Source organism: Xyrauchen texanus, chromosome 47 (genome assembly GCF_025860055.1).
Source record: "Xyrauchen texanus isolate HMW12.3.18 chromosome 47, RBS_HiC_50CHRs, whole genome shotgun sequence".
Lineage (NCBI taxonomy): Eukaryota > Metazoa > Chordata > Actinopteri > Cypriniformes > Catostomidae > Xyrauchen > Xyrauchen texanus.
In genome coordinates, this window is record NC_068322.1 from 18,595,576 (window position 1) to 18,612,036 (window position 16,461).

Here is a 16,461-nt window from a genome sequence, read left to right on the forward strand (position 1 = left end):
AATATGGTTTAATTGTAAATAAGTACTTTATTTGGACCTATTTGCTTTATTTGGACCAGTACAGTTTAACTGGAACTAAGTACTTTAAGTACTTTATTTGGACCTCTATGGTGTGGTTGGAACTCAGTACTTTATTTGGACCAATATGGTTTAATTGTAAATAAGTACTTTTATGGTTTGTACAAATATGGTTTAGTTGGAACTAAGTACTTTATTTGGACAAATATGGTTTAATTGTAAATAAGTAGGCCTACTTAATTTGGACCAGTATGTTTTAGTTGGAACTAAGTGCTTTATTTGGACCTATTTGCTTTATTTTGAACTAAGTTTTTTTTTTTTTTGACCTATTTGTACCAATATGTTTTTTTTGGACCAATATGGTTTAGTCGTAAATAAGAACATTATTTGAATCAATATGGTTTATTTGGAACTCAGTGCTTTATTTGGATCAATATGGTTTAGTTTGGACTAAGTATTTTATTTGGACCTACTTGCTTTATTTGGACCAATATGGTTTAATCATAAATAAGAACTTTATTTGGATCAATATGGTTTATTTGGAACTAAGTGCTTTATTTGGACCAATATGGTTTTGTTTTAAATAAGTACTTTATTTGGATCTATTTGCTTTATTTGGACCAGTACAGTTTAACTGGAACTAAGTACTTTAAGTACTTTATTTGGACCTCTATGGTGTGGTTGGAACTCAGTGCTTTATTTGGATCAATATGGTTTAGTTTGGACTAAGTATTTTATTTGGACCTACTTGCTTTATTTGGACCAATATGTTTTAGATGGAATTAAGTGTTTTATTTGGACTAATTTGCTTTATTTGCACCAATATGGTTTATTTGGAACTACAGTACGTACTTTATTGGGACTAATAAGGTAAAGTTGGAAATAAGTACTTTATTTGGACCTATTTGCTTTATTTGGAACTAAGTGCTTTATTTGGACATATTTGCTTCAGTTACTCTTAAATGATTTAGTTGAAGTAGTATTTCATTGTCACTAACCTCATTCACCCACAAAATAGGGAAGACTGTGTTTTTTGTGATATTGTTCAAAATTCTGAGAGAGAGAGAGAGAGAGAGAGAGAGAGAGAGAGAGAGACAAGACTTCATGTTAGGTTGGATATGTATGTAGCAAGGTACATTCATGACAATATTTGATGTCTGTTTACATACAAGATGTCCTTCGATGGGCCGTAAAACATGTTGAGTTGAAGCCTCTTTGCAAATCTCAGAGTGAACCCTGTAATCTAAAAAAATGACAAAACGTAATCAATTCCTTGTGGTATATTTAAATTAAAGCAAATTTACGGATGTAAATAAATATTTTCCAACATATTTTTAGGATAATATAAAACAAAATTTAGGCATTTTCTGTGGACATTGAAACTAGATTTTAAATTTTCTAAATGAAAGCTGGGATGGTGTTTGCCCGCCGCCATGATGCTAGGGTGTTTTGGGTGGTTGTCAGGTGGTAACTTACTGGCAGGGTTGGGGAGTAACGAAACACATGTAACGGGATTACGTATTTAAAATACAAAATATAAGTAACATTATTCCATTACAGTTACAATGGTAATTAAAATACAGTTAAATTCAATAAGTGTTTTGATTACTGATGAGATTACTTTGCATTTTATTGTCATTTGTTTCATTTAATATTTAGTCCTTTCAGATGGAAAACATTTATACATATAAATGATACGATCCAACGTGCATTTGAACAGCGGTGAAACACTTTCTTATGATGTGTTACATTCATACAAGCAGACAGAGAAGTACGTTTGAAACCTTGTGTAAATTGTTAGCTTTATGCTAAGCTAAAATGCTATTTCTAGCCATTTTACATGCACGTTATCAGACACGATCATATTTTTTAACAAGAAAATTCACTTTGTATCATAATTTCTTGTTGTCTAGTAGAAGTAAGGTCCTATCGCTTAGAAAAGTAACAGCACACCTCTCCTCAACTAGCTGCGTCACTTGAGGTATTGTATGTCCATGACACGAAAACAACTTGTTACAACTTAGAATTTTGGGTTTGTGAAAATAGTAATAGTGATGATGAAAAGCCTATTATCTCATATTTTATCATAAAGCAAATCTAGAAACTATACTTGTTGAATGCCTTTTAAGTGCATTTAGAAATAGTGGCTTGTGCATCTAAAGGTAAAATGGTTCCTCACTGGTTCCACGTCCATAAATATGGAGTGCTCATCAAAGTTCGGGCTCAGTCCCTCCACTCCCTGCAGAACATCTTCACTGGCATAGAGGAAGTGGGGTAGAGAGATGTACACTGGAATTCCTGTGGGCAAGTTCACAAACGTTCACTTATTAACTAGGAGTACATAAGAACATACTATAAGAACAATTTATTTTGGCAATTCAGCTATGCTAAAATACAGAATATTAGCTGTGTCTCAAATGATACACTATGCTCTACCGTCACTAAACTCGGCCATCTAGTGTATGAATTTTCAAAGTGTATTAAAAAGTGTATGAAGGAAGCAATGTTTCAAACACACGCCACGTGTTGCTGCTAGCTTTAGCACATTTGCTAAAATCAATTCAACACTTATATCTCAAATAACGGGCATACTTACACAGCGTGGGGTGATGGTAAAACATTCAACTCACATTTGCTTCAGTAGTTCCCACATTCACCATGAATTAATTTGTATTTTTAAGTTCTGCAGAAAACAAATGAAGATTTGTAGAGGAACATTTCAGCTCTGTTGGTATCGCAATGCAAGTGAATGGTGACCAGAACTTTGAAGGTCCAAAATGCACATTAAGCATCATAAAAGTAATCATTATGATTCCAGTGGTTTAATCCATGTCTTCTGAAGAGATATGATAGTTTTTACTATAAATCTGCACTTTCACTTTCACCTCCATATTCTTCTTTCTTTTTTTCTTTTTTTGCCGATTCACATTCCTTGTGCATATCACCCACTACTGTGCAAGGAATAGAATTAAGAGTAAAAAGGACTTAAACATTGATCTCACCTACATTTATCAAATCACTTCTGAAGACATGGATATAACTACTGGAGTCTTATGGATTACTTTTGTGCTGCCTTTATGTGATTTTTGGACCTTCAAATTTCTGGTCACCATTCATTTGCATTGTATTGACCTATGGAGCTGAAGTATTCTTCTAAAAATCTTCATTTGTGCTCTTCAGAAGAAAGAAAGTCATACACATCTGGGATGGCATGAGGGTGAGTAAATGATGAGAGAATTTTCGTTTTTGGGTGAACTATTCCTTTAAAGAAATTAAATATCAATTTGCTTCCTAAAATAATGTTTAAAAATAATTTGTGTCCTTAATATGTTTATTATGTCCTAACCCAAGGCTACTCAAATCAAGGCCACTGATGTAATTCACTGTAGCTCACAGCACCCTTTACCAGTGACTGTTTTCAAAATAAAGCACTGCCTCTCATACCTCACTGCTTAATTTAATATGAGGGGACAGAGGGTTAAACAAGTGATGGGACACCAACCTCTACAGGATGTGACGTCGAGAAGTCCTGCCATAGTGCAGCCATTGGTTGTCACATTGTTTGTACAATAGCACTGGTTATCTGGGTTGTCCGCTGGAGATGCCAGAGCCTCGGCAGGCAGTTTGTACCGATACACATTGATCCCCTTCAGATCTATAGTGCTGTCATACACAGTAGATATTGACCTAGAAGACAAGCATGGTGTTCATTTCAAATGCATTTGTTGCAGCAAAATATGTAAACCAAATATTTCTGAAGATATAGAGATGTGGAATGAGGAATCAGAAACAATAAATGTGGAGAAGATCACTTGTTGAAAAACGAATTGGAGAAATCATACCGTTCAATATGGTGGCCGTAGAAATGTCACTACAGCTTTACAGGTAAAAGAGACAGTCAACTATCTGATAGTGTTTGTTTACTCTTGGCCACACATACATTTGTTGTTTGATTGATTTTAAGTAAAGATGCACTATTCATGAGACCAATGCTGTTGCATATTATTGTTGATTACACATCTTTTATTACACATCTAATCGTAATCTTGTAAACCAACAGTTTTGTCGATTTCGGTCTTTCCCCATTCAAGTACATGTAGATCTCCAATTCAAGTAGATTGTTTACAAAGCTTCTTATACTTATTCATTAAAGAAGAAAGGAAAATGCCATGGGTGTCAAAAGGCATTCCAAGCTTAGCAATGTCAATATACATTAGCTCGAAAAAGCATTTGGACACTTAAGTCACACTTAACCCTCCTATTGTCTTAGGGTCATTTTTGACCCGGGACAGGTAAAGAATACGTTATAAATACAGCATAGTTTTTGGTACTGGAACTAAATGTTGTGACACTGTCAAGACCATCAAAAACACCTTTTGGTATAAAATTAAGAGTAACAATTGGACAACAAATAGTTCCTTCTATTGTTGTAACAGTCCCAGTTTTGACCTTTTGGACTTTCTGGATGTTTTACAGTTTTAAATAGTTTTTTTTACATCTATGAATCAAATTTGGATTAAAAAATTTTAATCTTTAAAATTTTCAGAATGTAGTATCATTCAAACTTTGGGACCACAATAAAAAAAAAATGTATGGTTAGGTTTTACACTAAACAGGAATTTATGCATTTTGAATGGTTTTCAGTACGGGTCAAAAATGACCGGAAGGACAAAAGTATGCATGTATTAATTCACACAGGTGTCTTAGCAAAGTAACCACAGGTGAAGTTCATCTAATTGTCATCTCAAATATGGACATGTTCCACTAACATTTCAGGACCAGTCTATTGTCTTATAATTAAAAGCCTGACAAACATCTTCTGTGAAATTTGTTGCTTGATACGTGTGCTACTATATCTTTCCTTCAAATAAATGGCATTTGGTATCTAATGTAATGTCATTCATACATTTTTAAGTGCACTTAAAGTGTCAAAATACTTTTGGGGGCCGCTGTATATGCATGAATGAAGTATGAGAAAAATATATATATTTCAAAAGCCTCAAGACTCATGTCTCTAATACATTTGTATCACTAATCATGTGACAGTGTGAAAAAAAGTGCTAAAGCACAGACTCTTTCTCCCTTTCATCTCCTGTAGCTATGGCTTATGTCACAGATGATATCATATAATGATAGATAGTGGACTCAAGACACATGAAAGGGTTGTGCATATCATATCTAAACATCAGGATTCAAGATCAGACCTAATTAGATGCAAATATATGAAAGTCCATGTCTCTGCTCTTCACACAAACATGAACCTGCATGGAAAAAAGGGACTTTAATCACTAGATTATGAAAAGACTGCTCATGTGTTTTAAATTTTACCACCAGTCATAAAATTGACTGTAAAATACCTGCATATGTCAGGGGAGAAGAATTCCAGAGGTTTTTTCTTGTCTAGGAATGGAGGGAAGGAAGCACCATCTGTAGACAAATAAACACAATTGTGAATAATAACTGAAAATAGCATTGTAGAACTTAATAACAGAAACCCTAAAACAAATGGTTGCCTTGGAGAAATGCTAAAGGCCAAATGCACAATAAAGGGCTTAATGTCAAAAGATCATTAATAATTAAACCAGATAAAAAAACATGAGTGTGCTTTTTCTTTCTGAGACACATCCATTTGTAGTGTAATAACAGCTTTGGAACAGAAGTCACATACTTGCATATGTCAACTGCACAACGTATATGAAAAAACAGTGCACAGATCTTTAGTAATAATAGTTGTAATGCCCTAACACTAATCCACATGTCTTGCCTTAAAGGGATACATTCTGTCATCATTTACTCAGCCTAATGTTGTTCCAAACCTGATTTACATTCTTCTGTGGAACACAAAATGAGTTATTTAGCAGAATTTGGCAGAAAATGTCCCCTTCCGTGCAGCTCTCGAGTCTCATTTGCATTTGCGTCTTCATTATTAGTGCATCTGCATCATGACGTGTCACACTAGGATTGAAGTCAATGATGGCAAACAACATTGCGTCTCGCATGTCTTGTAAATGAATGTGACGCATCAAGTTTGAATTGAAGTGGAAGAGCAAATGAGATTTGAGATCTACGTCAGAAAGGAAGATTTACAGCGAATAAATGCTTACATTCCCAAATATTCCTCACACAAAACTATTGCATAGCTTCGGTAGACTTGCAATTTAGTGCTTTAGTTGTATGGAATACATTTATAATAGTTTGACAGTGTTTTTTTGAGCTCAACAGCCCTAGTCTCCATTCACTTTCATTGTATGGAAAATAGCAGCCAGGACATTCTGCAAAATAGCTCCACTGAAATAATATAATACAAAATCATGTTCCATGGGAGAAAGAAAATCATACAGGATTAGAATGAAGGAGGGTCAGTAAATGATAACAGACTTATCATTTATCGGTGAATTATTCTTTCTTGGATCTTTGAACAAAATGAAGACTCATAAACAAAGATATGTCATGTGATATTATGCTCTGAAACATTTGGTGTTATAAGGTTAGAAAAAAGCTGTTTTCCTCAAACTGTGGTGTGACTGTACAGATGGATTCTATTCTTCTTCATAATGTATCATCCAGTACCTGCTTCAGATTCTTTATAATTGGTGTAAGATGTTTTTAATGTTATAGCTAAGAGGTAAACTTGCCTGTTCCGTTGATCATGTTGCAATAAGTGTCATCCCAGTAACTCACAGATCTGTACAACATTAGCATTGGTTAGTGATGTTTTTTAAAAGAGATATATATATATATATATATTTTTTATGTTAGTCTGGTTAATGTTAGGTTAAGAATAAGTAGGAACACTTTTCTAAGTAGTTATATTAGCAAATGTAAATCAAATATAATGGATATCACTTGACATTTTTCATGCTAATGTAACACACACTTACTTTTCACCCTGCCAGCGATCAATCATGGCTACGTTATTGACATCATCTTTGCCTGTAAATACAGTGTAAGGTCCATCGGTGGTGCCATTGTACTAAAAAATACAATGATTTTTAATATTTGAACATGATTAAAATAATATTTACACAATTGTTTCCTGCACACTTTTAAATATGGGTGCATATGGTTTTATATATGGATGTATATATAATTTTCTCATTTTCTCTTTTGAAAGTGAAAGTTTAAAAATATGTACACTTGAGAATGCTGAGGCTATCTATAGCTTTAAAGGTGAATGAGCATGTGAATGCTGCCAAAAGCTGTCATCCTTACTGGATAGAAAACTCCAAGCATCGTCATGTTCAACATTGGTTCTCTGTATCCCCACAAAAGTTCCCTAACAGTCCTCTTCTGGAAGAGCGAGGCAATGAACATATTTATAAGCACATTTGCCAACTTGTGATCAAAAGAACCATAGAGACCCTGAAAGAGAAGAATAGAGAATTGATAAAGTAAATCACAGCACAATTACACAACCATAACTTGTCATAAAATTCAGCAGACTGATGAGTACTGTAAAATCATGGAATCAACTATATTCAAGTTTATTTGTATTCTAAAGTTTAAAACTTTGCAGTGTCCCCAAAAAGTATTTGAGTACATAAGTCAAAATTAATATGTATGAATGTCATTGAATTAGAAACAAAATATTAAATGAAGTGGCATAGGAAAATAAACAAGTTTAGAAATGTTTAACAACTAACTTACTTTTCTTGAATCTTTTATACTCTGTGTGTGTGTGTGTAGATATACACTCACCTAAAGGATTATTAGGAACACCATACTAATACTGTGTTTGACCCCCTTTCGCCTTCAGAACTGCCTTAATTCTACGTGGCATTGATTCAACAAGGTGCTGAAAGCATTCTTTAGAAATGTTGGCCCATATTGATAGGATAGCATCTTGCAGTTGATGGAGATTTGTGGGATGCACATCCAGGGCACGAAGCTCCCGTTCCACCACATCCCAAAGATGCTCTATTGGGTTGAGATCTGGTGACTGTGGGGGCCATTTTAGTACAGTGAACTCATTGTCATGTTCAAGAAACCAATTTGAAATGATTCGAGCTTTGTGACATGGTGCATTATCCTGCTGGAAGTAGCCATCAGAGGATGGGTACATGGTGGCCATAAAGGGATGGACATGGTCAGAAACAATGCTCAGGTAGGCCGTGGCATTTAAACGATGCCCAATTGGCACTAAGGGGCCTAAAGTGTGCCAAGAAAACATCCCCCACACCATTACACCACCACCACCAGCCTGCACAGTGGTAACAAGGCATGATGGATCCATGTTCTCATTCTGTTTACGCCAAATTCTGACTCTACCATCTGAATCTCTCAACAGAAATCGAGACTCATCAGACCAGGCAACATTTTTCCAGTCTTCAACTGTCCAATTTTGGTGAGCTCTTGCAAATTGTAGCCTCTTTTTCCTATTTGTAGTGGAGATGAGTGGTACCCGGTGGGGTCTTCTGCTGTTGTAGCCCATCCGCCTCAAGGTTGTGCGTGTTGTGGCTTTACAAATGCTTTGCTGCATACCTCGGTTGTAACGAGTGGTTATTTCAGGCAAAGTTGCTCTTCTATCAGCTTGAATCAGTCGGCCCATTCTCCTCTGACCTCTAGCATCAACAAGACATTTTCGCCCACAGGACTGCCGCATACTGGATGTTTTTCCCTTTTCACACCATTCTTTGTAAACCCTAGAAATGGTTGTGCGTGAAAATCCCAGTAACTGAGCAGATTGTGAAATACTCAGATGGCCCGTCTGGCACCAACAACCATGCCACGCTCAAAATTGCTTAAATCACCTTTCTTTCCCATTCTGACATTCAGTTTGGAGTTCAGGAGATTGTCTTGACCAGGACCACACCCCTAAATGCATTGAAGCAACTGCCATGTGATTGGTTGATTAGATAATTGCATTAATGAGAAATTGAACAGGTGTTCCTAATAATCCTTTAGGTGAGTGTGTATATATATATTTAACAGTTAGTTCCAGTTCTTGAATTTCAATGAACGGTGTTCCAAAAGCGCTGATATAAAGTTTGATATCCTCTAATTTATATCACTCCACTTCTCCATGTTTGTGGCTTCCAAATAGTAATGTAATTATGATTATTCTTTCATGTTGATTTCATTCACTGATTCGTTCAGTTACCATTTCTGCAGATAGCATATTTACGCCAGTAGGTGGCAACAAATAGTGAATAGTGAGTCATTCAATCATTGACTCCCAAACATTGGAAGTGAACAAGAATGATTTGTTTACTGTAATGATGTGTTCAAATACACGCATGTATTTACCACCGAAACCCAACTAGTTCAAATGTACAAACTAAATGACCATTTTTTGTCTGAAACTTTAGTTATTTAATACTGAATCTTTAATTACTGAATATTATTTGCTTATTTGTAAAACTGTTGTATAAAAGCAATATGTCTCACTCAACTACTCTTGGTATTTTGCCAAGTTTGACTTGAGTGTCCAAATACTTTCTGGTGCACACGAGTTTACCTAAACAGCATTTCATCTGACTGTACATCAATGCCCATTATGAATAAAAGCACTAATCAATAAACAGGGTTGGGAGGGTTACTTTAGAAATGTATTCCACTACAGATTACAGAATACATGCTGTAAAACATCATTTGTAACGTATTCCATAAGAATACTCAAGGTAGTTAGTAACATTTTCTAAATACTTTGGATTACTTCTTCAGCACTGGAAGATATTTTCACTTGTTTTATCATTTATATGTATAAATGTTTTCCATCTCAAAGGACTAAATATTAAATGAAACAAATGACAATAAAATGCAAAGTAATCTTCAGTAATCAAAATACTTTTTGAATGTAACTGTATCCTAATGACCATTTATTTAAATTGTAACTGTAGTGGAATACAGTTACATATATTTTGTATTTTAAATATGTAATCCTGTTACATGTACTACGTTACTCCCCAACCCTGTCAATAAATATGAACATGAACATGAGACAGAGGCGATGAGAACTGAGAAGCAGTGATAGAGCATTTTACCTATGGTGACTTTAAAAGTAATTTGAGGAATATGACATCAAATCAAAATATAATATGTTGATGCAGAGAGTGGAAAAGAGACAAAGCGATTGTATGGTTGTGTTGAAATACGTACTGCTACAGCTAGGTTAAGAGTTGTGAAAACGTCCTCTTCTGAACCAACTGACATGCTTGGCTCAAAGATTGCACCCGCCTCCAGCACGAAGGACACGGTGTAGTTATCATTGAATGTGATATTTGTTTTGGGAATGTAACGAGTCCTAGAAGAAGAGAGAGAGGGTGAAAGTGAGGAAACAGCTTATTAGAAATACAGTATTTACATTTAGTTGCTCAAAATGGCAACAACAAAAGGGGCTTTTATGGTCATTTTTTTTGTAGCCTTTTGTAGTCCTTTTTTTGGCAAACTATTCTTTTGAGGAGGTATAGATTAAATGAGAATGGCAATAATCACATTTCTGTTAACAGTTTATTACAAACTATTATAAACTTGATTAGATAAAATAGATAACGTTTCGATAAGCATCATCCCATAGCATAAACTTTTCCTTGTCATCATACTAGGAATAAATGGCTAGTTTTCAACAGCATGGCAAACCACTATGAACAAGGCCACTAGCTCAAAGTGTATTATGTTTATATTGTTTATTCTTTAAGCAGTATTCTGAGAGGTAGGTAATAATGATTTATGCTTTGGTTGCAAGATGCTTTTGTTTCAGGTAGCTGAAAAGGTGGGAATCTCATGATGTCAGTTTTACCCATCACAGGCACTTTCACAAATAGACAAATAAGTGAATTTGCAGAGATTCAAGTATATTTGAGATAAAAATAAAAATGTACACCTTATCATAAGTTTGAAGTTAGCGTGTATGCAGATGTCTATCTATAAGGCCACACGAACTGTAGGAGGCAGGCCTTACTTGTACGTGTATGGTCCTTTCTGTGCAAGTTTCGGTTTTGCCCCTTGAGCCAGAACATCATCAGGGTTCTGCACATCATATATCCAGAACTGCCTGTACACTGAAATGTCCACTGATGTCCAGGTGTCAAAAGCCAAAGTCCCATTTTCTAACACCACTTCCTGTAGAGACAGAAAATATTCATTTTATATAATATTTTATACAGAAATGTATCATTTATATTTCTACAGTATATTTATCACTATTTCTGCTCATCCTGCAGGACAATAATAGCTCAAACCAGTCCAAACTGGTCTTCCAGTCTCCCAACAGGATCAGACTGGTCAGATGGCTGTTTTTAGGTTTTTTTGTGGGGTTTTTGACCAGTCCAGTTTGCCAACCAGCTTAAACCAGCTTATCTATTCTTTTTTTCAGCTGAATGCTAAACCTGTCAAATGTATTTGCAAAATAAATGAAAACCAAATGCTTTAGTTCTAGGTTAAAGCGTACAAATGTAGCTACAGCAAAGCTCTAAATATCAATTTTATAAAGCCTTTTACTCCACCCAATTCTTTTATTTTTATTTATTTACTGTCTGTATAGATGCATACCGTCAAACCTTAAAACCATTCTCGCTGATAATGCCCAGGAAAAAGATTAGATATGCATATGTTGACATTTTGTCCCAATGGTGGGAAGGTTGTCACACAGGCAACCTGCCATTTCTTAACACTTATTCTTTAAATATAAAGTACTGTCTAAAGTTAAAAAAAAATGTAAAAATGTCAAAGGTAATTATTTTGGCCAACAGAAATTTTAATAAATCAACTTCCTGTATAAAACATGGCAACTTGCACCAACAGTAATGTATCAACATGCTCCAACCTGATCTTTATTAAATATAACCTTGTCCCGAGAACACAGTTCAAACTTTTACTTAAATCTACTTTCATTATATTTAGTTGATAATATTATACTGCTTGGCCTACTGTAAAGATGTTGATAACAGCCGAAACACTTTTTTTGTTTTTTTTGCACTGTAATAATTTGTAATAAATAAAGTTGTGTTCTCAAATCACATCATTAAATAAATCCATCTACATAATAAGGCGCGATGAATATTGATTTGAAACCGACGTCTTACCTTGTTCACCGTGTTCTTAATAAAAAGATCACCCACAGGGATAAGAATGCCCCCAAGCACGGCGATCAGTGCACCCAGCACCATCCCTGTGATGAGCCCACATCTCTGGTCACAGCAGGTCATGATGTCGAGTGGCAGCTTGCACCAACACTGATCGGCATAGCATTGGGTACCAGCATTATGTTGTCCTTGGAATTATATAAGTGTTAAGGATCGAAGGTCATAAAGGAGAAGATAGAGTACTCAAGTCGTGAGTAATAAACTCGGAGACCTGACCCACGTGATAGTGCACTACTGGGCGGGGAGCGGGCGAATTGCACACAATAATGAAGCCAGCACCAGTATCACAATCAGTACAGACAGATAAAATTGTTTGTTTTTTGTTAGTTCAAACTCAATAGAATAGAATAGAATAGAATAAATGCAACTTTTGGAATGGAATAAAAAAGTATGGTGTTGATTAAAAGTAACAATAGATATGTTTTCAATAGACTAGAAATCAATAGAATAAATCCAAAATTCTGAATATTGTAAATACAAGATTTAAAATAGAATAGATCTGGCATTTCAGAATTTAACACATATTAAAGTAAGACCTAGAGTAGAATAGTTTTGAGATTTATAATGGAATAGAAGGCAATCTATTATATTAAATCGAATAAATGTAACATTTGGAACATTATAGTAGAATATAGAACAACATTAACATACACAACAGAATAGAATATAACAGAATAGATCTGACATAGAACTGAAAAAAATGTAAAGTAAGATTTAGAATAGAGTAGAATATATTTAATTAAGATTAAGAATAGAATAAAGGTAATCTATGATATAGAATGAAATAAATCAATAACTTTTAGTAAAAGTTATAGTATAATAATATAGTATAGAAAAAAGTCACATATACAGTAGAATGGAATAGAAAACAATTGAAAAAAATCTAAAATGTAAAATTCAATTAATCTAAGATTTAGAATAGAATAGCACTGACATATAGAATAGAATAAATATAAATATAAGACATAGAATAGATCTGTCAGAGGGTGAGGGGAGAAAAAGGGACCCAAATGCAGAAAGAAACATTTCAACAAGTTTATTAACAACAGTCTTGTAAATGAGGACAAGCGCATCCGGCATTGGATGCAGTGAGCAGAGTCTGTTGAAGCTTGTGTGATGCGAAGCAAAGCCCAGACGAGATTCTCCCCTGAAATGCGGGCAGAGGTTGAGGATTGGCCTCTCCAAGGGAACTGCGCAACTATACTGGCAAAGGTGAAGGCGATAGTGAACAGGCAGGTAACCACACCTCTAGAGACCAACCAACACACCCACAAGCAATCACCAACTAGACAAGAGCACATGGTTAACACTTGACAGCAAACAAGTAACTGGCAAAGAGAGAGGGAAAACACAAGGAATAAGTAGGGAGTGCAATCAGTGAGAAGCAGGTGGAATGGGCGAGCGGGACGAAAGTGATGGGGAGCAAATTCTGGTTTAATTTTGGAAACGTGAAAGATGGGATGAATGTGACGGAGGTGAGGTGGTACGTTGAGGCAGACCGCTACCGGACTGATGGCGATGGGATATGGTCCGATAAAAAGAGAAACAGATGTGGCTGGTAGCCGAGGCTACAATGGAAACCCTGTTGACAATGACAGCAACTACTTATGGTCATACTCGACCCAAACTAAACTTTCACTCCAAGAAGAAGGGTTAAGGGAGGCCATACATCGCAGGGTCTTTTCCAGATTTTGGTTAGCTCGACTCGCTTGCCCATTTGTCTGGGGGTGGAACCAGAACTATAACAAAAAACATGACACAAACTGGGGGTCTTTGTCAGAAGCCACGTCGACCCGGAGGCTATGGATGCAGAATATGTGATTAATGACCCCCTACCACTGTCTCGCTCGCTGAGGTTAATTTGGGGAGGGGAATGAAATGAGCCGCCTTTGAGAACCGGTCCACTACATTCAAAACTACTATGTTGCCATGGGAGGGGGAGACCAGTTTCAAACTGGCAGCGGTTGGAGCAAATTTCCCGGGAGGTTACAGGAGGTCTTATTAGTTGCACAAACTGGACAAATGGCCAAAAATTGGTGAATGATAGCCCCCTGCGTGGCAGGCTAAAGGACGTGTGTTTGAACTGATCGGAGAACAAACAGCTTACCCGCTGGGCATGTGGCAGGGGGCGCGGTGTTACATAGCGCAGAGTAGACTTTAGCCTCTACCTCCCAGGATACCATGCCCACCATTCGAGGGGCAGGGAGGATGGTATCCACTAGGACAGTGGAGGTCTCCATTTAATTCATTTGGAGCCCGGGTGATACGACAGGCTGAAATCAAAATGTGTGAAATACAATGCCCAGCAAACCTGCCTAGAATTAACACATTTAATGCTACGGATGTATTCCAGGTTCTTGTGATCAGTCCAAACCACGAAAGGTATCCCAAACCCTCTAACCAATGATGCCGCTCGACCAAGGCCAAACTGACAGCCAGTAATTCAAGGTTACCAATGTCATAATTCCATTCTGCCGGTGTTAAGCGGTGCAAAAAGAATGCACAGGGATGCATCATTTCATCTGCGGGAGAGCGCTGTGAGAGGACCGCACTAATACCGACCTCAGACGCATCCACCTCCACTACGAACTGACTAGCAGGGTCGGAGGTAATTAAAATAGGTACAGTGGCTCTTTAAGTTTAGGTCTCCTTCTGCCTGAGGAGACCAACAAAAGTCAGTGGGCGTGGAGGTGAGATCCACCAGGGGCATGGCAAGTTGGCTATAATTTCTTATAAACCTCTGTTGGCGAACCCCAGAAACCTCTGCAATGCCTTGGCATAATCTGGGGTTGGCCACTCAGACATGGCTTTAACCTTGTCCGGGTCCATACGCACTCCCTCAGATGAAAATATGGACCCCTTGAATGGAACCAACTGTGCATGAAAAATGCACTTCTCCGCCTTGACAAACAGCTGATACTCCAACAGCTCCTGAAGCACCTGCCTGACGTGCTGCACATGGTCCTCCACATTCTGGGAGAAGAACAGAATATCATCAAGATAATCAAAAACAAAACGATCAACCATGTCTCTAAGCACGTCAAGTCCATTGAAGACGGCAGGAGCGTTGACCAATCCAAATATTCAAAAGGAACCATAGGTGTTAAATGCCATCTTCCACTCACACCCCTTCCTGTTATGGACAGGTGATAAGCGTTGCATAGGTCCAACTTCGTAAAGATGGATGTCCCCTGCAAGAGTTTGAAGGCTGTGGACATCAATGGCAAAGGATAACGGTTCATCACCATGATGTTATTCAGCCCCCGATAATCTATGCAGGGTCTAAGCGAGCCTGCGGGCGATGAGGAAGGGTGGATGAGACCAGCTGCTAAAGAATCACATATATACCAGTTCATGACCTACCTCTGGGGAGCCGGGAGTGAATACAGATGTCCTCGAAGAGGAGAGGTGCCAGGAAGCAATTCTATAGCACAGTTGTACTGGCGATGAGGAGGGAGAATCACAGCGTGGGACCGGCTGAACACCGCCTTCAAGTCGTGATACGCCAACGGTACTCTAGACAATTCCGCCGGCTCATCCTGCAACGAAACACAAGACTGGACAGGGGAGATAGCAGAGTTAAAACATAGTGTAGAAAAAAAAGAGCTCCAAGCATGGACTGTGTTGGTTGCCCAATCTATGTGTGGGTTGTGCGTTACCAACCAGAGTGTCCCAGCACAACTGGGTCAATGTGGAGAGTGTGAGATAGAAGGACAACTGTTCAGAACGGAGACAAAGGTGATTGGCTTCGTGGAATGGGTGATGACTGATGGGGCATGCCACTAAGTGTGTGAGTGGTGATTGGCTCATCCAATCAGACCCTGGTTTGTCACCATTTTAAGCCAAGTCTGTGTCAATGAAATTCCCTTTTGGCATCGGAATCCACCAAAGACGAAATGTTATGACTGTGCGTTCCATTCTGCAGCTGGGCTAAGAGAAGTGTGCGATGTCCAGGGGCTTTGTCCAAGGGTGTCACACTCACCAGTAACCCCTTTACTACTGATAAACATTGTCCTTTAAATGGGCATGATGTAGAGAGATGACCCTATCTGCCGCAAGAAAAACATAACCATTTTAGAAGCTGCCGCTGCCTTTCCTTATGTGTCACCGGAAGTCTACCCACCTGCATGGGCTCAGAGTCGAGACGAGAGTCAGGTGATCTGGTAGAAGGAGCGGGTTGTGGGTGAAGATCAGTAGCCTGAGAGGGCGAAGAGCGATGTCGATGATGATCACGATGCTATGTCAGGCATTGATAAACTTGGATGGCCAGGTCCACCAAATCGCCGAATCGAGGGGGAAGATCCAAAGTATAAATCTCATCCTAGACAGTATCAGAAAGTCCCTGCAAGAACAGGTCCCA

At 37.5% G+C, this 16,461-nt stretch overlaps 1 protein-coding gene across 1 annotated transcript in view; it reads right to left on the reverse strand.

Annotated features, from left to right (window-relative positions):
* The window catches only part of LOC127639268 (platelet glycoprotein 4-like), a 13,357-nt gene extending 1,103 nt beyond the window's left edge, over positions 1-12,254 (reverse strand). Inside the window, exons 1-11 of the mRNA XM_052121190.1 lie at positions 12,042-12,254; positions 10,919-11,079; positions 10,117-10,261; positions 7,231-7,380; positions 6,900-6,991; positions 6,654-6,703; positions 5,376-5,445; positions 3,521-3,705; positions 2,198-2,316; positions 1,188-1,261; positions 1,017-1,071 (exon numbers count right to left, since the gene is read on the reverse strand). Coding sequence (XP_051977150.1) covers positions 1,017-1,071; positions 1,188-1,261; positions 2,198-2,316; positions 3,521-3,705; positions 5,376-5,445; positions 6,654-6,703; positions 6,900-6,991; positions 7,231-7,380; positions 10,117-10,261; positions 10,919-11,079; positions 12,042-12,164 — 1,224 coding nt within the window. The 5' untranslated portion in view covers positions 12,165-12,254. The remainder of the gene's footprint in view (positions 1-1,016; positions 1,072-1,187; positions 1,262-2,197; positions 2,317-3,520; positions 3,706-5,375; positions 5,446-6,653; positions 6,704-6,899; positions 6,992-7,230; positions 7,381-10,116; positions 10,262-10,918; positions 11,080-12,041) is intronic.
* Between the last annotated feature and the right edge of the window lie 4,207 nt (positions 12,255-16,461).